The 23,726-nt window shown below is 46.0% G+C and overlaps 1 protein-coding gene across 1 annotated transcript in view; it reads right to left on the bottom strand.

The window, feature by feature from the left end:
* The window catches only part of LOC146861754 (purpurin-like), a 218,715-nt gene that overhangs the window by 93,703 nt on the left and 101,286 nt on the right, over nucleotides 1–23,726 (bottom strand). Inside the window, exons 3-4 of the mRNA XM_085640934.1 lie at nucleotides 20,255–20,391; nucleotides 19,984–20,096 (exon numbers count right to left, since the gene is read on the bottom strand). Of these exons, the coding sequence (XP_085497060.1) occupies nucleotides 19,984–20,096; nucleotides 20,255–20,391 (250 nt within the window). The remainder of the gene's footprint in view (nucleotides 1–19,983; nucleotides 20,097–20,254; nucleotides 20,392–23,726) is intronic.

Raw genomic sequence — 23,726 nt, 5'->3', positions numbered from 1 at the left:
CAGATCTCGAGCGATGCATGGGTGTTAGACATTGTGAAGGGTTACAAGATAGAGTTCTTCAGTTTTCCTATTCAGACTCTGCCTCCATCGCCCCTAGTTTTTTCCCTTCAGGATCAGGATGTCATTTCCACGGAAATAGATGCTCTTCTGAAAAAAGGGGCCATAATTCCTACCACCTGTCATCCTCAGGGCTTCTCCAGCAACATCTTTCTGGTTCAAAAAAAAGGGGGTGGGTCCAGACTAGTTCTCAACCTCAGGGACTTCAATGGCTGGGTCGTTTATCGACACTTCAAGATGGAGGGCATCCATCTTCTTCGGGACCTTCTTCAAGAAGGGGACTGGATGGTCCGTCTAGATCTGAAGGATGCGTATCTGTCAATCCCCATTTACGGCCCCCATCGTTGGTTTCTGCAATTCCAATGACAGGGAGTCTGGTTCGAGTACAAGGTTCTCCCTTTCGGCCTCTTGTCGGCACCTTGGTGCTTCACGAAACTTCTGAGGCCTGTCGTGGAGTCTCTGAGAGCCCGGGGTGTTCGTCTGATAATTTATTTGGACGACATTCTCATCATGGCTCGTTGCCCTCGCCTGTTAATGACTCATTTGGAGTGGTCAATAGATCTTTTACAGTCGCTCGGATTTCTAGTAAATCCACAGAAGTCAGTTTTCGTCTCGTCTCAATCGATGGAGTTCCTGGGTTTTCTGATCAATTCTATCAGTTGCCAGCACCTCTTACCCAATCAGAAGATCAGATCTGTCAGAGGGAATTGAGATTGATTTTACACAAACAGATTGTATCATTGAGATCTGTAGCCCGGATAGTCGGCCTGCTAGCTTCCTCGATCCAAGCAATATTCCCGGGTCCTCTCCATTATCGAGCACTTCAGTGACTCAAAATCCGCCATCTCCAGAAAGGCCTCAAATATTCAGATCAGATTCCTCTTTCGGAGGAGGCAAGGTGGGAGATGTTGTGGTGGTTAGAACACATGGAGTCTTAGAATGGTCGAGCCCTGTTCGGAGTGTCTCCGGAAGTGGTGATAGAGTCCGACATCAGTCGGTGGGGATGGGGAGCCCATTGCGGTCAGGTAAGTACAGGGGGCCGGTGGTCCCAGGACGAATTGTCTCTCCATATCAATTGTCTGGAGCTCCTGGCAGGGTCATTTGCGATTTGTTGTCTTTCACCACGCACAATGAACTGTTGCATTCTTCTCCCCATGGACAATGTGTCAGTGGTACGTTATGTCAACAAATTAGGGGGGACGAAATCCAAGATTTTAGCAGAAATCGCCAAGGATTTCTGGCACTTTTGTCTTCAGAGAAAAATCACAGTGATTGCGGAATATCTTCCGGGGTGCAACAATCTGATTGCCGATTGGAATTCTCCTCATCTCAGAGATTTCAGCATTTGGAGGCTTCATCCTTGTGTATTCAGGTCTCTAACTCGGCTTTGGGGTCAGTGCCAGATCGATCTATTTGCCTCTCGACTCAACAGGCAACTTCCAATGTTTTTCAGTTGGCGCCCGGATCCGGAAGCTCTGGCCACAGATGCATTTCTGCAGGACTGGCCGTCTCATCTGTGTTATGCCTTTCCCCCGTTTGTGATGATCCCCAGGGTCTTGGCACGTACGAAACATTATCAGTCAGAGTTGATTCTGATCACTCCTCTTTGGAGGGCTCAGGCTTGGTTCCCGGTTCTTCTGGAGATGATTTGTGCAGTGCCGCTCCTTCTTCCCCAGCGCTGGAATCTGTTGCTGGACCCTCTCAACAACCTGCATCCACTGATAGAATCTGGTCAACTCCTTCTAGTTGCCTGGCGGGTTTCGGGGATCGCTGGAAAATCCCAGGGCTTTCGCGAGACGCTACCAGATTTATCAGCGAAGCTTGGTCTCCCAACACACACAAACGTTATTCCACACCCTGGAAATGATGGTGTAGTTGGTGCGATCAATGGAAGGTGGATCCCACTTCAGCGGATATCTCTTTGATTGTGAATTTTCTTGAATCCATTTCTTCTTCCAGTATGGCCTATAGAACGGTTAATAATTTTCGATCTGCCATTTCTGCAGGCCATATAACTGTCAATGACAAACCTGCTGGTGAGCATCCCTTAGTTTGCAAGCTACTCAGGGGTATCAGGTTGGTAAAACCTCCTTGCCCAATATATGTTTAATTATGGGATGTTTCTACTGTTTTACGATTCTTGGAGGCTTGGCCCTCCAATAAATAGCTGTCACACAAACAAATTTCTGCAAAATTAACTATGTTATTATGTTTGGTTTCTTGTAAGCGCGTTTCTGATGTCCGTGCGCTGGATCTTGCAGGTCGTAGATTTTCACCAAGAGGTGTCACTTTTGCTATCTCCAGACGCACTAAGTGTAATACTGCCTCTATTACTTACCCGTGTTTTCCTAATAATCCAAAACTTTGTGTAGTGTAATGTATTAAGGATTATGAGGTAAGTACTGTTGCATTTCGACAGGATATGAAGGGTCAGTTGTTGATTGCTCTGCAAAAACCTTTCCGCCCAGTGACCCTGGCTACATTAGCAAGATGGGTGAGATGGCTCATAGGTGAGGAAGGAATTGATGTTACAAAATTTGGTGCACATTCAGCTCGTGGAGCTATGGCTTCCAAGGCTTTTTCTATGGGGGTTAGTTTAATAGACATTATGAAGGCAACTGATTGGTCATCTGATTCTATGTTTAAGACCTTTTATTATAAACCGATTGTGGATATTGCATCTGTAGTGGTGGCGCAACTTTAAACAAGCATAATCAGAGCCTCCGTTCCTGACATAGAATTCAAAATTTGCGAACATACGTGACAAGAATTTTAAATTCTATTAAGGATACGGAGGCGAGGATTATCCCACCCATTTTTTCTGTATTTCATATGGTTGTTTACATTATCTGAGCAAAAACCAAAGGAAATGATGGACAGAGTGTTGAACATTGCAAGCACTCATCCCCAGTCAACTGATCTGGGTTTAATCCATCACCGTTCTTTAGCCCACTCTGCCACCCCAGTTTCTTTCCTGGACCGGAAACAAGCAACCGGTCCTAGGAAGCTCACTTTGCCACTGGATTCAAGCAAGCCTGGCTGAAGACGGCTGAAATGCCAGAAACCGGTCCTAGGAAGCTTGTTTCCGGTCCAGGGAAGACATGGCTTGGCAGTTCGGGCTGGACTGTTCCCATGAGGCACAGGGTCAGACTGATTTGCATATGGCCATGTCTGAACTGGGGTGGCAGAGTGGGCTAAAGAACGGTGATGGATTAAACCCAGATCAGTTGACTGGGGGTGAGTGCTTGCAATGTTCAACACTCCGTCCATCATTTCCTTTGGTTTTTGCTTTGTTCGCCATAAGTTGGCAGGGTATGCTCAGACGTGAGTCCCTTGCTCACTTTGCCACTGGATTCAAGCAAGCCTGGCTGAAGACGGCTGAAATGCCAGAAACCGGTCCTAGGAAGCTTGTTTCCGGTCCAGGGAAGACATGGCTTGGCAGTTCGGGCTGGACTGTTCCCATGAGGCACAGGGTCAGACTGATTTGCATATGGCCATGTCTGAACTGGGGTGGCAGAGTGGGCTAAAGAACGGTGATGGATTAAACCCAGATCAGTTGACTGGGGGTGAGTGCTTGCAATGTTCAACACTCCGTCCATCATTTCCTTTGGTTTTTGCTTTGTTCGCCATAAGTTGGCAGGGTATGCTCAGACGTGAGTCCCTTGCTCCCTTTGCCACTGGATTCAAGCAAGCCTGGCTGAAGACGGCTGAAATGCCAGAAACCGGTCCTAGGAAGCTTGTTTCCGGTCCAGGGAAGACATGGCTTGGCAGTTCGGGCTGGACTGTTCCCATGAGGCACAGGGTCAGACTGATTTGCATATGGCCATGTCTGAACTGGGGTGGCAGAGTGGGCTAAAGAACGGTGATGGATTAAACCCAGACTTCGACTGGCAAACGACCATCCCCTTGCGGAGGCAATCCTTCAAATACCTGGGGGTGTGGGTGGCCCTCCTCCCGGAGCTCGAGTGGGCCTTGAACATCACGCCCCTGGTCACCAAGGCCATGGCGGACCTCAGAAGATGGCAGACCCTTCCCCTCAATCCCCTTGGTAGGAGTGCCCTTTTCAAAATGATGGTCCTCCCCCCGCTTCCTGTACATCTTACAGAACGTGACCACTCATCTCCCAGGCAGTTGGTTTCGAGAGTTGGATCGTGTCCTCACCCGATTCTTATGCGGAGGAGGGAGACCGCGCATGTCCCTAGCGCATTGCTGCATATCCCCCTACGATGGGGGAATGGGGGTGACCAATCTCCACCTCTACTACCTGGCCACGAGGCTTATCGTGATCCGTGGTTCGCAGGCGGCTGGTCTGACCCGGCGTACCGAGTGGAACTCCGGTCGATGGACTTCGCGCAAATCCAAGCCTATCTGTATGGGAGCCCTGTTCCACAAGTTCTCCCCCCCGTCACCAGGACGGTGATCATGGCCTGGCGAACCGCCCTATGTTACGTAAAGTGGAACCGGAAACTCACCAGGCAGATGCCTCTGTGGAGTGTTGCCTGGCTGGAAGAGGTCTCGTCCCTCCAGAACTTCTGTAAAAGGGACCACATCGGGATCTCGCTACTGGGAGACGTTTGGGTAGGGGACCATGTCAGATCGTTTGCAGACTTACAACACCGCTATTCCCTCCACTCCTCCCAATTCTACAAGTACTTACAGCTGAGGCACGCCCTCCAAGCCCATATTCCATCCCCCATCTCCTTCCCCGAATTTAGTCCCCTGGAGGCCCAAGTGATGATGGGGAACCTGGGTAGAGGGGGGGTGTTGTGGATTTATCTCTCATTGGTGAACAACGGCCCCGCATCCTTAGACTTGCTTCGTGCCCGGTGGGAGGGGTGGCTGTGTCTCCTGGAGGAAGCGGATTGGAGGGACGCCCTTATGGCACCCAAGACCCTGATGACCTCCTCCAAGTTGCATCTAGTCCAACTCTACTACCTCCACATGGCATACATCACCCCGCACGCCTGTTTAGTGCACGCCTGCGGCTCTCCCCATCCTGCCCGCACTGCAACCACGCCCCAGCTGATTTTTACCACACGGTGTGGCAATGTCTCACCCTAGCGCCGTTCTGGGCATGGGTGGAGCATGAACTTACATAAACTCTAGGGTGGGAGGTCCCCCATGACCCGCTACCCCTGATCCTGGGAGTGTTCGATGGCCTCGATGGATCCCAGGCCGATAAGCGCTTCCAGGGAACGGCAGTGGCAGTGGCGAAGCGCAACATTGCGGCGTTCTGGTCCTAGGCCAAGCTGACCACCATGCGGAGCTGGAGCCGGGGAGTGGATTGGTGTGGTACCCAAGAAGAACCCCTCTTCGAGGCCCGGGGCTGCCCAGACCTCTTTGGCAAAATATGGGGCAAATGGTTTAACTTACCGCCCGTATGAAGGGTCCAAGTGGTTATGTATGTGGTGAGCAATGGGTGGGGGCAGTGTTCTGTCCACAAGTGCCGAATGAGTCTAAGTCGTCTTCTTTTAATGTACTGTATCTGAATAACGTGGCTGATTGCTACCAATGTATTCTTTTGAATTTTGAAAAATGTAATATACTTGATTATCAAAAAAAAAAAGACCTTTCTTAACTCCCAACCTCAGGGTGGCAGAGCAACATCTGGCTGCCCAAACAGTCAAAAAAAGATATGTTCAGTGTATGGGTCCTGTGCAATGGTTTCCCAAGAGTCACAAGGGTCTCAAGGTGGGGGGTGGAAACATGGTCTTAGTTGCCCGGCCTGAGCCTTCGGTTTGAAAGTGGGGCAATATCCAGAGGGGGGCCCGGCTACAGTGGAGAACTGTCCTGCCCCTCCACCCGGACATCAGATGGGGTAAAGGGAAGGGAGGAGGATTTTTGCAGTGGCTCGAACATGTCATCTCCAGCTTACAGCACGACTGCTGGGTGCAGTAGGGCGGACTTGCTGTGTTGTGTGAGCAGCGATTCACCTTCAGATGAAGCGTTTCCAGACACTCCAAGGAGACCAGTAATGTCCTGATCTCGGAAGCAGGACACCACTGCAAGAGCCAATATACGCTCATGCTGCGACTGCACCACTGTTGACGCCCCGTAGACTCTGCCAGCACCTTGGGAAACCTTTCACTGGCACCCCTGTTGTTGCAGCAAGCTAGGGAAAGATCTCTGCATGGTGGTGTCACTCTCCCCTCGTGAGGCATAGAGTCACTGCTCGACCTAGTCCCATGCATCACTGGACCCTGTAAAAAAGTCGGATTTTCCATTCAGTTTTGCTTGAAATAGGAGTGAATGCTTAAGACCCACCTCCCTCAGTTTGCGCTTTACATGAAGGATTGATGCTGTCTTGTGCTGAACCACAAGGGTGTCATCCAGAAACAGGAGGATGTTAGCACTTTCAATGATGCGTTCCAACTGCCTAGTGGTCTGTAGCACTGTCTTTAAATTTCAATATCATTGCCACAATCAGCCTAGGAGGGGCACCTAGCGGAGGTTATTTTGCACGGACCCTGTATGCAAGCTCAACAGCAAAGTAGGGGGACAGACTCCCTGGCACATCCTATACAGAGAGCCAGAATTCCACGATACCTGTGGGATTGTCACCTTCCACTCCCTCCAGAAATCCAACCAATTTGATATTGCAACACCGAGAGTGGCCTTATAGATCATCTAGTTTGTCCAGCAGCTGCTTGACCATGTCAGTGAGAGCCACAATCTGGTGGGTATGGGCCTACGTTAGAGGCTGCAGCTCCTTAACAGTGGCCTCTGCAGTCGTTATCCTCTCCGACAGTTTCCATTGAACTTCCTGTAGGAGTCTCAATTCCACTGATAACGCATCAACTCTGTCCCCCAGGTTCAACCTGTACTCCAGGATAACATCTAGTTTGACAGACAGTGGGTCCTGTGTGCCCTGCAACAACGCTCCAACGGACACTGAGTCTATTGCTGTGTCCTTGGGTCGGTCCCTAATGTCCTCTGCACCCAGAGGGGCCTTCCCCAGTTTGGTGCGCACCATCTCCACACCCCTATCCCAGGGGGTCTCAGCAGGTGCGCCAACTCACACAGGGAAGCAGTAGGGTGACCTGGCCACTGCAGGAGGAGGAGGGGCCTCAACTTGGCCGGCCATTTCCCAGCGCGTTGTGGCCAGCTCTGAGGCACTGGGGAGGCAAGAGCATCCTTGCCCCTTCATAGAGCTGTAACCCTGCCAACCACAGTCCTACAGGTCCTTCATCCACTGGGGAGAATCGTCGACGTCCATCAGCACCAGTAGGTGACGCGAGCAATCAGGTGAGGCCCAGCCAGCGACCGACTCTTCTGTTGCCAACGGTCGGAGCCCGTACTGGGCTGCAGGTGTGTTGGTGAGCCCCTCTCCCGACTCCTGCTCCTCCACTTCTGTCCTACAGAGAGGGGGACCACCCTCCCATTACCCAGAAAGCTTAAATGCTTCGGGGGGAGCAGTTCACAGTCTACAATACCTGTCACTCCCCAGCCACCAACAACGTGCCAAATCCGAGGCTGCTGTCCTCCTCTCTCACTCTGGCAGCTTCCCTGGACTCACCACTCTTCGCCGCTGGGGGGGGGGGGGGAGGACAATGAAGGTAGTCACTGCATTGCCCACCGCACAGGCCCATCAGGCACACCAGCACTGGGCCCTCAGCTGCCACTGCCTGCGAGCTTCAACTTGGCAATGACATGCAAGCCTCACTGGTGCAGCATATTGCTCCCTAGCCCAGTCCAAATGCGTCAGCAGTTCAAGGTGCACCTCTCAGCTACTGATGGCAGCAGGGTGTCCTGGGGTGGGGGGGCGGGTGTGATTTCTCTGAATTTGGAGGCCCACCGTTCCAGAGTCTCACAAGCTCACATCCGCCATTTTGTGTCACTTGTCCACGCCCCTACTCAAATAAATTATTATACAAATATTTTTTGAACTGTTTATCTTGGAGCACTTGGGAATGTAAATTTCCAATCAAGAACTGTATCAACTGCCTACCACATCCTTTTATCCCACCCTCAGTAGATAAATGGGATACACTCCTTTTAGTTAAAAAATACAGAAGATTTGACAGTACATCAACAATACCAAGCTTTCTTCTCTGGTTAGACCTACTGATTCCTTTAGCATTGTGCAATTGTCATCCTTCGATTCCTTATCTCCCGCAGATCTCACCAACAAACGCAACCCTCTCTATGCCCCCTCCTATGAAGACAACGTTTTATTCTTGTCCTTCATCAAAGCTCTCTCCTGAGAACTTCTCTCACCCCTATTTACCGCTGTCCATGCCTTCCTCATTCAAGACATCTTCCGTGGGGGAAAACATGGCGGCCGGCTAGTTGCGGGTCGCGAGCGGCTCCTGAGGTGGATGGCGTTTTGCGTATGCGTTTGTTGTTGTATGGAGTCTTACGGATGCGAGTAGCCCGTTTGAAGTTGCGGTGACTTGATTTCTCCGGTAACTTTGTTAAATAAACGCCAGCGCGACTACATTCGAGCAGGAGTTGTTACCTGTTCTGTTTCTTTTTCGCTCCTTGCGGCGCACGGCGTATGGCGGGATCGGCTCACGGATCCCTACGGAGCTTGGAGACATTGGATGATGCCGTAGAGGAGGTGCCTGCAAGCCTAGGTGACCACAGTTGGGATATGGCAGCGCTTGAAGTCAGCAAGGGCCGCCGAGCGGCTGCGAGGTTCGTCTTCCGAGGGGGAGGACGGGGCAGAGGCAGTCAGGCTGCTGCAAGGTCCGAGAGGGAGAGAAGATCGGTCGAGCGATTTGCTTCTGTGAAAGCACAGGTACATTCCTCTCACTTATGTGCAAAAACACAGCAACTGCATTTTGAGGCATTTGAGGTCTCGCCCACAGTGCAGGTCGGACCAGACAGTGACGGTTTAAAGGCAGTGCATATCTGTAATCAGTTACTCGCTCAAAATCTTGGAAGTGACACTGCTACAGTTAGCGGCGGGGGAGAGGAAAGAGGCATCTCCAGGTATGCGCTAAGGAGCACGGGGAAAGTGGCACAGGATCTAGTTTGTAATCAGGGAGGCTTATCCGCACCACACACTGAGGAGGTGAGGGGGGTGGGTGAGCCGAAGTGTAGTGGAAGGCAACGTGCTAAAAACAGTACAGTGCATAATAAGCTGTCAAGGGGGATTTGTTGGACAGTAAGATTAAGGTGACTCCCTCTCTCAGATCGTATTTAAAGGTGGTCCCTAAGACACTGGTCCTGAAAGCAACACCCCCGATAAAGCTAACTAGTTCAGTGTCTGCCCTGATGGGTGAACAGCTTCATCACAACTGTGGGTCTGGTACCGGGAGCTTGGGAGAGGGTCCAGATACAGACCTGGTGGATTGGTCGCCCCATTTGACCCCTAATAGTTTTCAGGTTTTGGCTCCAGTTATGGGCGATGCTCCTCAGGTTCAGGCTTAGGATGGGGTTTTTTCTAAGCCAAGGTGCTCTGTTTCTGTTTCTGGCCTTGTAGCTGCTGCAGCAGCAGCTACTGTTGTGACGGAAGCGGGGAGTATGGTAGCGCAGGGGTGTGAACAGTCTGAGCATTTGAGTGAGCCAGGGTTAGAGCCAGACCCAGTGCCAGAGCAGGTGGGTAGTGATTCCCCTAAAATTATTATGCTTAGAAATCTCAGTTTGGAGATGCAGAAGAGATTTGAGAAGTCAGAGTCTAATCAGGAGAGTATTAGGGTGGCCTGTGGCTTATTAGAGAAGAAGATTGACGATTTGAGCTCCCGTACGATTGCACTAGAGATGGAGGTCAGAGATCTTAAGGTCGACGTCATGGTCAACCGCAAGGACTTAGATCAAATTAAGAACAAGGAAAGGGAATATGACGAAAGGGTAGAAAGATTGGAGAACATGCAAAGGAGGAATAATTTGAAAATCCTAAAACTTCCTGAGGGTAGAGAAGGTGAGGATATTAGGAAATATGTAGTACATTTATTGAAGACTAAGTTACAGTTGGAGGAGACTGAGGAGGAAATCTCCAAAGATATTCAGAGAGTGCATCGGGATCCTTTCAGGTTGAATCCTAATCGTGCTTAACCCAGGAGAATTCAGATACATTTTATGTCATTTACTTTGAAAGAAAAGTTTCTAGCAATCCCTCTTAAGAAGAAAACTTTGGAAGCAGGTGGCGTTAAAGTTGAAATTAGGTCAGATCTATCTATAGTTATGGCTAACAGACAGTGGGAGCGTGGTAAAAAAATAGAACCACTGAGGAAATTGGGGGCATCGGTTCAGCTGAAATTTCCTGCACTGTTAAAAGTGATGTGGAATAATAAGATGCACTCTTTTCGTTTTGTAGAAGATGTAGACACATTTTTGGAACAGTGTCAATCGGGTAGCCTCTGAGTATGGAGTTTTGGGATTTTTGTGGGATACTCTGGATGTTCTTGGTGATAGGTTAAGACTCTATTCACTCTATTCACTGTGGGTGTATATATATATATTTTTTTATCAATGCGCCGTCCGTCAAGGGGCACTCACAAGGCTTTTAGCCATGGGTAGTAGGAAAGGGTTTTCCCGGGTAATGGGGTGGGTTGTAGGTTTTTGGTGGGTCTGGGAGAGAATGGTTAGGGGTAAAATCAGGAAAATCCTCATTTGCACTTTTGCTGTTAATGGTAGGGAGGGTGTGAGTGCACTTTCTGGGAGGGAAGAGTGGGGGTAGCTTAAACGAATTGAGGATTTTATCGTGGAATGTGAATGGGTTGCGTGTAAAGAGAAGAAGGGAACTGATTATGCAATATTTGAAGGGCTCTCCAGCACAAATTGTTATATTACAGGAGACTCATTTGACTGCTGAGGAAAGTAAATTACTGTTTTTATCTCAACGTTGGCTGGTCCATGCAGTATATACTCCACAGACAGCAGGAACTAAAGGAGTGGTAGTCTTAGTTAAATATGGTTTGAATATCTCAGTGGTGGGCAATGCGACAAATGTTGGAGGGAGATGGGTGATTGTTAAGTTAAAGGTTTGTCGAAAGGTGTATGTTCTAGTGGGTTATTATGGTCCGAACCAGGATGATGTGGGTCCTTTAGATGATTTGGCAAGGGAATTGTTGAATTTACCTGGGCAGATTATAATGGCTGGTGATTTCAACACAGTGCTAGATCACAAACTAGATAGATCGCAAAATAGTAGAGCAGCGGTAAATCCTAAAATGGCAAACAGAATCAGATTGCTGATGTCTCAGCTGGGGCTGTGGGATATTTGGAGAAGGAGGTCTAGTCATTCGTCAGGATTTACGTTCTATAATAGAAAATATAATCATAAATCCTGGATCGACTATTTTTTGGTAGATCATAGGTTGGTCAATTCAGTGTTGCTGGTTGAGCATATTGGTGTACATCTCTCTGATCACTCAGCCATTTTGCTTAGGTTGACATTTGGTGATGGCTCCTCGGCCTCAACCTGGAGGTTGGATCGAATGATACTCTCTGAATTGGAGGTAAAGGAGAATTCTCAAACAGGAGTCAAAATAATTTTTTGAGAGTAATCAGGGGTCGGCTAAGACTGAGATTGTCTGGGACACGTACAAGGCGTTCCTGCGTGGGAGGATGGGAGCTTTGGCAGCCAAGAAAAGAAGAGTATACTATAAGAGAGTCTCCGACATCGAAGAGAAGATTCGTAAGCAAAAGGCAGGTTTAGTTAATCTAGCTAATTTGGAGGTCAGGGACAAGGTTTTACAAGATTTAACGGATTTAAAGGTAGATCTAGCAGGAATCCTTCGAGCTAGAGTTAAAGAGAAGTGGGATGTTAGCCAGCTTGCTCATTTTGAGTATGGCGAGGGTTGCAGCAAGCTTTTAGCTTGGAAGATAAAGAGTGAGCAAGTACGTAATTTGATTAAAGAAGTGAAATGCGACGAGACGGGATTAATATCTAGTGATAATAAAGGTATAGCTGCAGCTTTCCATGACTATTTTGAGAAGGTTTATCAGGAAGATCTGGTGGTGGATGACCAGGGAATTTTAAGATGGGTGGAACTTTTAGTCCCTTTATCGGAGGAGTTTAAGGTTGTTCTCAACCAAGAGATTACGGAGGGAGAGGTCAAGGGGGTTATGAGACAGGGAAAGCGAGGCAAGGCTCCTGGTCCGGATGGTCTTCCGGCAGAAATTTATAAAGCCCTGTCTCCAGTTTTAACTCCTATTTTGACACAGTTGTTTAATGGGATTTTTACAGGTGATACTTCTCTCCCGCCTTCATGGAATGAGGCAAATATAACGCTTATTCTTAAACCAGGTAAATCTCCTAGGAATGTTGAATCGTACAGACCTATCTGCCTCTTAAATACTGATTATAAGTTCTTTGCTAAAATCATGGCTGCAAGGCTGAATACGGTGATATCACATTTAGTCCATGAGGACCAAAAGGGTTTTATTAGAGGCAGACAGTTAAAGGAGTTGACCGTTTCCCTTATTGGTTCCATAGATTTAGCCTCTTCTTATGATCTTTCCTTGGCGGTCATCGCATTAGATGTCGCCAAGGCCTTCGATCGAGTTAATTGGGCGTATTTGCACTCTTTAGTCAAACATCTAACTTTGGGTACAAATTTTTGTAAAATTCTGTCAGCTATTTATCGGGCCCCCACAGCAAGAGTGCTCGTGAATGGGTCATTGACCCAGCCAGTAAGGATTAGGCGAGGCACTAGGCAGGGGTGTCCATTGTCTCCGCTCTTGTTTGACTTATATATAGAGCCTCTTGCCTGTATGATAAGACTTTCTGGGAGGATTGTGTCTTTTGAGGTGGGAGCTTGGTCGAAGAAGATCGGGCTCTATGCAGATGATATAATAATTTACACCTCTAAATTACAACAAACCATGACTCATCTGTTGGATATTACAAAAAAATTTGGGGCTGTCTCGGGCTATGATGTTAATAAGGAAAAAACCGAAGTAATGGCTTGGAATATGAATACGGAGGGAATTGAATTTAAAAAAGATATAAGGTACCTTGGATTAAGGATTACTCATAACCTACTAGATCTTACAAAGGTAAATTTTTTTAGGCTTAAAAAGGAAATAAGTGCCAATCTAAGGGGTTGGTCGCATTTACCGCTGACCTTGTTTGGCCGTGTTAATTTGGTCAAAATGATGATCCTGCCAAAGTTAACATTTTTGTTTGAAACAGTGCCCTTGTCTTTTAAGAAGGAGTGGTTCTTAAAACTTCAGAGTGAGATTGCCACTTTTCTTTGGGCATCTGAAGGGTCGCGCCTTTCCTGGAAGAAGCTAAGGAGACGGTTGATGAAGGGTGGTTTGGCAGTCCCAGATTTCCAACTCTATTCATGGGCATTTTTGTTAAAAAATATGAGGATGTTGCTGAATACCCCGACGAACTCGGCAATTGGCAGAATGTGTGAAGCTATGCTCAAGAAGCAGGACTATAACGAGAATGGATTCATGTATAAATTTGCTGATCCGAAATGTTTTAAAAAGGTCAGGTTGAAGGTTTTAAGAGACATCACGGAGACTTGGTATAGAATCAGGCGGGTGGTTAAGATTCCATATTATAGTCATAAGGCCTCAATCTGGGATGCCGCAGGATCCCCACCGTGGTCTAAGGATTTGCTGGCTTGTCCTTTAAGGGAGAAGGGTCTTCAGAGATGGGAGCAGTTATTCCCGGATGGATCATTAATCACATGGGGTCAGTGTGAGGAGGAGTGGGGTTTTAGCTTCTCTAGATTCAAGTATTTACAGATCCAGAGCTGGTCGGCGGGAATGTGTGATCAAAATGGTTCCTATAATGAACTGGAGGAGAAGCTGTTTTCGACTCGTGCTTTTAAGAAAGAAATAGCGCTGTGGTAAATGTAAATTGATACTTGTATAGTGCACTACTCACCTGCAAGGGTCTCAAGGTGCTTGTACGAATACCGCTGTGGAACCCATCCTGGCTTTCCCTGTGAGGTGTCCACTCCTGGGCACCCCCAAGGTGGAGGCCAGGCATCCTTAGCATTGTGGGGGCTGTTGTGGAGATTAAGCAAGCTATTGCCCAGAGTTGCAGAGTGGGACTCCATGATTGGAATAGGCACCGAGGCGAGAATTGTCAGGTCCGTGGAATTTTTGAGCCCAAGACCAGCCGAGGCAGGGAATTGAACCCTGGTCCCAGGCCAGACCTCTGCATCAGGGTCTGCCGCTCTAACCATTGAGCCACACTTCTCCTTGCTCACTTCTCACACTTGGTACTGGTTGCTGATTAAAATGGAGGATGGCCAGTTTACGCTTCCTGAGTCCCTGTGGGGAGATTGCTTGCCGGAGTTTGCTACGGAAAATCAATGGCAAGTAACAATGTCTATGCTTTATAAAATTGTAAAACCTGCATTTTTAAGGGGGAACCATTTTTTTCACGGTGCACAGGGCGTACTGGACCCCTCGAAGACTCTCCAAGTTCAGCTCAGGAGATGTGGTCGTGTGTCCCAAGTGTACAAGCCCGAGCGAAGACGACTTACATATGTTTCTGTGGTGTCCGGAGATCCAGGCTTTCTGGGAGGCCGTGAGTTCTTTTCTGTCAAGTATCCTGGGGGCCCAGATTCAGGTAAGCCCAGAGTTGGTCATATCGGGAAGAGCTGATTTGCAAGGTAAGGGCACAGACAATAATGCCAAGCTTATTTTTTATGCCGTGCTTTTGGCCCGTAGAGAGATATGCAAACAATGGGTTTCTCCTGTGCCTCCAACAGAGCATGACTGGTTGTGCTCTATGAGATTTATTGCAAAATTGGACATTTCGGATCAGACAAAGAAAAGATATAAATTTTGGATTCCTTTTTTGGCTCGTTTGGGGGAAGTGTAGGGTGTTTTGATTCGTAAGCAGTAAAGGTCCAATGATTAAGCCTGAGAATTCCTCGGCTGGTGAAGGTTTTCCTTCTGGGTGACTAGGAGGGTCTGGGGAAAGGGGAGCCTTTGGTCTTAGACTTCGGCTTGGCCCTCCTCCCCATCTACTCCCCCACCTCTTTTTGTCTCCCTCTCAAACTATCTCCAGTGAATGAGGTTGAAAAGCCCAGGGTGGTTTCGTTAGAGTTTTGAGCGGCAAATAGGCAAATGAGGACAAAAAAATAAAAATAAAAGACATCTTCCGAGAAACTCTCACTACAGATCCTACCACTTCTAAAGTAACCTACACAAGACCCAAATGACCATCCAAACTACTGGCCGATCAGTCCCCTTCCCTTTACTTGCACAATCATCGAAAATAGCAGTCTATGCACTACTCAAAGAATGCCAACCATCTCCTGCTTGGTTCCCAGTCTAGCTTTCAATTATTCTGCTGCATAAAAACAGCTATCTTGCGCATCGTAAATGATGCCCTCCTGACCACAGATGCAGATGACTTCTACCTCTTAATATTGATGGACCTCTCAGCTGCCTTCAAGACCATTGACTGTCCAACCCTCATCCACACCCTGAAATCCTAAATGGGATTCACTAACAACATCCTTCATAGTACCTCCTCCTAGTATCCAACCAACTTCAGTTCCTTCAAATTGACACCTCCAGAACCCAGACGATCTATATCACATGCAGAGCCCCTCAGGGTTCCATAACATTCCCTTTCATTGTGAACCTCTACGTGGATTCCCTTGGGGCTCTACTCACCAAAACCAGCATCAAAATCCACTTCACCCATATGCCAACAATAGACATCTGTACTTAAGTCTTCACCTCTCCCAGACATCCAATGCCTCAAATGCTGTCTGCACCTCATCCAGACCTGAATATCCAGCACCTGACTGACGCCCAGCCCCCAGTACAGAATTCCTGTTATCTTCCAACAATTATGCCAATGATACAAACCTTAATGACTATTAACCCACACTTTAACTCAAAGCCTAGTTATTTGGATTCACCCTGGACACCAAAATCACCCTCAATAAACACACTGTCATAAAAAGACAGACGGCCTGTTACCAGCACTCTTCACTGAAGTAAATAAGACCACTTCTCACAGAAGGTGACTTACGAACTGCTGTGGAGGCCTTTGTGCTCATGAATTACGAGCACACATCTCATCCAGGGCTTGAAGAAATATGATCACGTTGAGCGCATCCTGATGGAACTCCACTGGCTGTCCTTGAAGATCTCAAAAGCAAAGAGAGAGGGACCCAGCAACGAAGGGGGAGGGTACCAACAAAGTTCAAAGTCTTGAAAAAAAGTCCCCTTCGGGTGACTATCATAAACAACACAACACAATACCTCATACGACCTTTATCCACCAGTGAGATGAAAATGAACAAAAAGGGAAATGTAATCAAACAAAAACAACAAAAAAATAAAAAAATGCAAATGTATTCACAGCATTAGTTAGAGCACAATATACAATGTACTTTATCTAATTATCGTGCTCCCTATAAGCTTCAAACTGATGTTAAAAACAATAATATTCATAAACATACAATAAATCTAAATTACATCAGTTAAAAACAAACTACATTGATATACACAATTGGGAACACAGATGAAGGAAAAATGATTCCTATTTTCAAAGAAACACTACATCAGTAAGGTACAGATCAATTTGTGATTACTGAAATTATTGTTCCAATTATTTCATTCAGTACAATTGTCTCCTCAAACTTAATGTGGTTTCCTTTTCTAAAAGCATCGACGCGTTTCGGTGGGCAATCAATATACAGCCAGCACCTTCTTCAGGAAAAACAACATATATTCCCAATAACTATTAAAATCTGAAAATCCGGGGCAGAAAGGCCTCCAAAAATGACTGTGAACTATTATTTAGACGACCAGTCTCCAATGCAATCCTCTAACAGCACTATATATGCACGTGCATTTCCGGAGGCGTTGGCCCCATGATCTCTGATTACAAGAAACAGATCCCGGTTTGGACTGTATTTATTTCAGTGCGGGATTTTAACTGACCGCGCTGTTCCAAGTTCTAAACACTCCTGAGGTGAATTCTTTTTAACTCCCGGGACTATAGACCTGATTTTCTTCAAGAGGGAACTCTTTCGCCGGATCGTGGCGGCCGAGTATCACAAATAAGTGCATATATAGTGCTGTTAATGGATTCCAGTGGAAACTGGTCATCTAAATAATAGTTCACAGTCATTTTTGGAGGCCTTTGAAGGATCAAGAGAGAAAAGAAGAAGTGAGCAGGGATAATATAGGACCATATTCAATGGGATCGAATTTTGGTTGATACCTTTGAGTGTCTGCGAAGGGGGAGGACCGAGATCAGCAACAACAGGAGACAATGAGAGGAGCGAGACTACACATAGGGACAATAATAAAAGAAGGCTGCTGGCAATAAGTATATATAACAAATGGTGCTGAGTAGCGAACACCTCTTGTGTAATTAACTGAGCAAGTCACTGAGAAACTCACCTAGAGGGATCAAAACATGATATTTGAGAGGTCGCCATACCCACAAATTATCATGGCATGCTTCATCCTCAACAGTCCCCCAGAACCGAGGAGGACAATACCACTTTAGTGGATTCAACCTTAGAGTTCTTAGAATGTTCTTCTGCAGAACAAACGCAGGGGTCCAGGAGCAATAAACAAAATGCCCATGGGTACACCCAAAAGCCTTCCTTTTATTCACGGCTACCCTTGACATAATAAAATACTGGTGTGTGTTCAACCAAATGTATCTAAATTCATAGTTAGCTCCTTTGACTGCATCAACTGGCAACTATGTATTTGGCGTTTTCTAAAACTTGGCCAAAAACAAGCCATATAAATACCAACAACAGGGAAATAACGACTCTGGGTGAGGGAAGAGGAAGGACTTTCTTACAGATCAGGATACGGGGAACATAACGCTTGTTACTACCTGCAGTGGCAGCCCCTGCCTCAGTGTGTTCCAGTGTACATTTGTAACATATGCTTTAATAGGGAAAATGGCCACCAATCACCTTTTAACTATTATCCCAATCTGTTTCTCATTCATTTTTTCTGTTTCAATATGTTTATTGAGAGTTTTGTGCTTTCTTGTCAAACGTATGTTACCAAAATAGCCAAGCACTGAGAGGCAAGTAATACATTAGGATGATTAGTGATATAAACAAAACATAATCCACTTTGCAGAAACTGTGCTGATGCAACATAATAAAAGGGCTCTGCCAACTTACACAACAGGATGTATGGTAACTCAGAATACAGTAGTAAAGTACCTGTGCAACAGATATAGTTGCATGCACCAACTAAGGCAACTGTATGAAAGACCCCATCATGAGCCATATCAAATGATGTAACTTTTAGATTCATATATTGAAACCAATCTACTGTTAAAAACTTAACGCTTCAGACCATTCAGATTAACAACCCAGTACTGCCCAGTTTACTCACCTCGCCTAATAAATGTGGTGCAGGGTATTCAGTACTAGGAGCCTCAGGACAGGGTGTATGAAGGGGGCACTGTAATAATAAACATAACACATGGTTTCAGCCTACAATCATACTCTATGGGGTCGGGTCCGCTACGGCTCTATCTGTTTCCTTCAGAGTCGAATGTGCAGTTGGTTTAAAAATCAGTGAAAATAGTGTACCAGCAGTTGGCAATATGGTATTTACCTAGTCCGAGCGTGTACTCCCTAAATTGGGCTGTACTTTCGGCCTGCACCCAATTAATTATGGAATGCCTCCAGGCCATGAATTGGGGGAGAATGGGGGACTTCAATCGTCAAGTGATAAGCCGATTAGCCACTACAAACCCCAAATCTAGAAAACGGGAAGTGACCCTATGTTTCTTGTGCCTTCGAAATATTCCCAGGAGACATATTTCCAATTTATGCAGATTTGGATGTTCAGTACAGGCGGATAATGTTGTTGTGAAGCTATGCCAATAACTATGTAGGTGGGGACAAGTCCACGGCATGTGCAGTAGATCAGCGTTCATGCCTGTGCAACTTCCTCTCTTAGATAAAATCGATTAATATTGGCTGGGGTAAGGTAGGCCATATGCATATGTATTATATAAAGCTGAATACGTTTAAATCTGTCATTGTGCGGTACATATCTGGGTCCCTCTAGTAAAGCAGCCCATTCCTTGTGTGTCCAGCAGGTGCGACAGATCTACCTCCCAACGCTGGCGCAGCGCGAGAAGTTGTGGGACAGTGTGAGAGCTAAGAGATTCTGCAAGCCAGCCTATGAGGTGGCTGCCTCTCCCCATAACCTGTGAATATTGGATAGTATGAGGGACTGGGAGCTCGGTGGACATGTGTCGCCAGTGGTTCACCAGTGCTTTAATCAGAGCATTTTGGAGAAGAAGTTGACCTGGTGGCAGACCCATCTCTGGTATGACAGTAGGAGTAGGGCATCATTTCTCTATAGATCCCCAGAATATGTATGCCCGCAGCATGCCATGGAGTTAGTTCTACTGAAGAAATTGTCCCAGTGGTCCTAGGTGTGAACAACACCGCCAATCCTGGAGCATAGGGAAGTACGAAACTCTGAGCCATCTATGTACCACATAATGCTGAGCAATCTACGGTGGCATCAATACGCAAACCTCAGTAAGAGTGACTTGGGTGGCGATATATTTCTCATTCATGATGCTATTTAAATCATTCGTATTAGAAATAAACATGCACTTGACTAGAAGTGGATTTGCGCATAAAAGAAAGTATGATGAAAAGCAAATTTGATAGAAACACGAATATCAGAACCAGCTTATCGACATTGCCTCTGTGCATAAATAGTGAACTTTGTTTTTACACACTCCCAAATTTCAGGGTATCTTTAAAAATATATACATTGTGCAATTTTCATTTTATTGGACATGTGGAAATAAAATAATGCAATTCTCAATTTTCATGGGAAAAGTATGAAAGAAGAGATAGAAAAGAAAAGGACACCCCTATAATAAATATTCCACCTCACCATTACAGATGCACAATGTTACAAGATTCGTATCTTTAAATTGTTGTATGTGCCACTCATTATATTTTTTGAAATTGTGCACTTCTAAAACAAATACTTGATATACTGAACAAGAATCAAACACATGAGACAGCTTACCTCCACTGGATAAGTAACTTGCTAGACCCTGATAAACCATGTACATTTTGGCTGGGTATGCAGGGTCTGGAATTGAGTATTGAGCTGCCATATCTGCACAAATCACCCAGAACCTGAAAATAGACAATGTGCTTCACTGAATTGATGTGCATCTGTTCTCTTACACATTACTATTTTTAACAAAGCAATAAACAATAGATATGTAACTGTGCAGAACACTGTGTTTGGATTTAATTAATCATGTAACCCATAGTTACACCTGACTACTCACCCAAAGAGCTTCACTCTGCCTTTGGAAGAGGCTGTCATGATACCATCTTCTCCAATTGTATATTCGGCAGAGATATTATCCTGGAGGAAAAGTCCTTCTGGGTCCTTTTTTGCTAAGGCATACCATCTTCCTCCATACTAAATTGAAGAAAAAGTGATATATTCATTTTGATATATTAAATGTTCAAAATGCTACAATCTTGCGTGAACTAGAAACAAAAGCTGTCTCTTTTTACATAAAAAGGGCTTTTATGGTTTGAATCAGTTTTATTTGGTTCGGTTTCACACATAGACCCACTTACCACAATTGGCGGGTAGTATAGATGCCTTATCAACATCTTGCTACACAAATATACTTAAGCTCCAACTGTCTCAACTCTCCCAACCGCCTCCTGCATCTTTAAGAAAGCAAATTCTCTTGCACTATTGGTCATGTTAGGAGTCATTGCTGCGGACACTTTCATATATAATAATAATCCACATTTGTAAAGCGCAAACAATCACCCGTAAGGCTCTCTAGGTGCTGTCGGGAAGATTAAGCAAGCTATTGCCCAGAGTCACATGCTGCGGGGCTAAACTCTCGCCGGCGCTGGGGATCGAACCGTGATCCCCAGATTCCGAAGTCAGTCGCCCTGGCCGCGGCGCCACACCTCTTCCACTATAGATCCCCCGTCCTTCTCACAATGTGGCACTAAGAGGGTGTGAAAGCTGTTTGGTTTGTGGCGCAAGATTGTGAGAGGCTGAGCACCCTCAAATATTTAAGGCATATGAGTTCACTACATTGCTGGGATAAGAAAGTTATGAATGATCCCATGTGTAGGAAAGTAGGATCTGCTTCTTATGGTTACTCCCACTTTTTGCTTGCTGTTGCACTGTTTTTGACTAGTCTGACTGGGATCCTGCTAATCAGGACCCCAGTCTATCTGCTTTCTCCCTTAAATTGTTGCACATGTACTTTAGTTCACTCCAGATTAGATACTGGGGTACCCTTATCAGTCCTCAAAACAACAAGGAGCTACAGAGGGATTCAGATCAGGTGGCCCTTCACTCACAGTAATCAACAACAACAACAAGACCTGATCTGCTTGGGCAGTCTATTCTGTTCACTTTCTGACTGGGAATGGGAGTTTACTTTCACCTTTATCAACAATCCTTCATATTGTATAGGTATTGTTCCTACTTATCCTGGCCCTCTTATCTCTAATTCTTTTTTATTTTTTGAAAACAAGTTTTTAATAAAAGAAGGAACCAACCTCTGAGTCACCAGTCACCGTGTTCAACTAGAATACCCTCCTTTTTAACAGGTGTATACCACAAAGAAGTGCATCAGTATAAATAAAGAAAAATGTGAGAAAAGCAAGGTAGCACCTCACATGCGCACCACCAGAGGAGCTTACTGGTAATTTGTTGCCAGTTATGCCCACGTTTCTCATCATTGGTCACTACTTTGCAAAAAACAATGTTGGTGTCCAGAAAAAACAGTGAAAACAATGAGTATGTGTGTAATAATCACACAATGCCACCCCGTAAGATTAAAATTGAGATAAGCCACACTGTCACCAAAGAGCTACTTTTATTCTCAAGTCGTGGGCTTATTCAAAATAAAAACCAACTGCATGTTTGCAGACCATGTAATGATAGGCCGACGTGTTTCATTGCCTGTATGTTGTAGTGGCAATTTCTTCAGGGCAGGGGGACAAAATCCTGTTTCTTATAAAGGACACTTATGTTGTCTGAGTTTATATTTGCCATCAGACGAGCATTGTCTCGTTATTGATTACTATCAATACATAGTTCCTGGGTGACAAGGTGGCTAGCTGGTATGAGGGCCCTTGGCTACTACCAGTCACCGTTTGTTCGCAATAAGGGTCCAGAAAAGGTGGACTTTGTCCCCGTGCCCTGAAGAAATTGCCACTACAACATACAGGCAATGAAACATGTCGGCCTATCATTACATGGTCTGCAAACATGCAGTTGGTTTTTATTTTGAATAAGCCCACGAGTTGAGAATAAAAGTAGCTCTTTGGTGACAGTGTGGCTTATCTCAATTTTAATCTCACGGGGTGGCGTTGTGTGATTATTACACACATACTCGTTGTTTTCACTGGTTTTTCTGGACACCCACATTATTTGTTTTTTGCAAGGTAGTGACCAATGATGAGAAACGTGGGCATAACTGGCAACAAATAACGAGTAAGCTCCTCTGGTGGTGCACATGTGAGGTGCTACCTTGCTTTTCTAACATTTTTCTTTATTTATACTGATGCTCTTCTTTGTGGCATACACCTGTTAAAAATGAGGGTATTCTAGTTGAACACAGTGACTGGTGACTCAGAGGTTGGTTCCTTCTTTTATTAAAAACTTGTTTTAAAAAAATAAAAAAGAATTAAAGATGAGAGGGCCAGTATGAGTAGGGACAATACCTATACAATATGAAGGATTGTTGATAAAGGAGAAAGTAAACTCCCATTCCCACTCAGAAAGTGAACAGAATAGATTGCCCGAGCAGATCAGGTCTTGTTGTTGTTGTTGAGTACCCTTATCAGTCCCTAGTATATGATACACATGTACCCAGGGCATAGGTACCCCAGAGGCCTCCCATGGGCTGACGCATGTATTATGCCACTCATGAGAGGCCATGTATAATGGAACTACAGGTCTGATACTGAAACCTGTGTAAGATGGTGCTTGCACCACTTACATTAGATATAGGTTCACTATATCTATAGGTCACTACACTTAAAACTTATAAGTCACCCCTATAGCAGGCCTTATCAATCCTGAAGGCAGGGAGCTGGGTTTTTAGTGAGAGGGTGACCCTGCATGAGAAGAGCCTCTCTGCAGCCTTAGGAGACCATTCTCCTGGGCTGTCTGTGACACAGCCAGACATATAGGTTGAGGTACATTATAACCTCACGGTAAATGCTATCTCGAAAACGGATGCTTAGAAACATATCGTGTTTGGTATCAAACACCATGGAATCATACCTCCACAATGGTAAACCGTGTTTGGAGGTGTGATTCCACCCTTCTGAAGCAAGCTTCGTGGGGTCACTGATCTATCCGGTGCCAGCCTTCTCGACACGGACAGCACAAAATGGATGCTGCCGACTAGAGACACATTTTTGCCCTCTTGTTGCTGAGCCGAGCTCGAGCAGAGGAAGGCAGCACAATAGACATCCTGTCACAGGGAGTTGTGACCTCCTCCCAGACAGGATATAGTGTATTGGAGCTGGGTGGGTGCACTCTGAGAGTGCCTGAAAGTCTGCACTTGGGGCACATTTGGTGTCTCTGTGCATAGTGCAGCTCAAACCAGTTCTGGGAGCCATTGGCTCCTGCTCTGGCATGAAACTGGACAAAGAACATGGGTGTAACCACCCCTATGTCCTGACCCTCCCCTAGGAGGGTCCCCCGAATCTGTCCAACCCCCTCCAGTGGGTACAAAAGGGCTTACCTAGCTGTAAGACTTTAGA

The sequence above is a fragment of the Triturus cristatus genome, chromosome 2_2 (assembly GCF_964204655.1).
Source record: "Triturus cristatus chromosome 2_2, aTriCri1.1, whole genome shotgun sequence".
Taxonomy (NCBI): Eukaryota; Metazoa; Chordata; class Amphibia; order Caudata; family Salamandridae; genus Triturus; species Triturus cristatus.
This window is presented reverse-complemented; position numbering and strand designations above follow the sequence as displayed.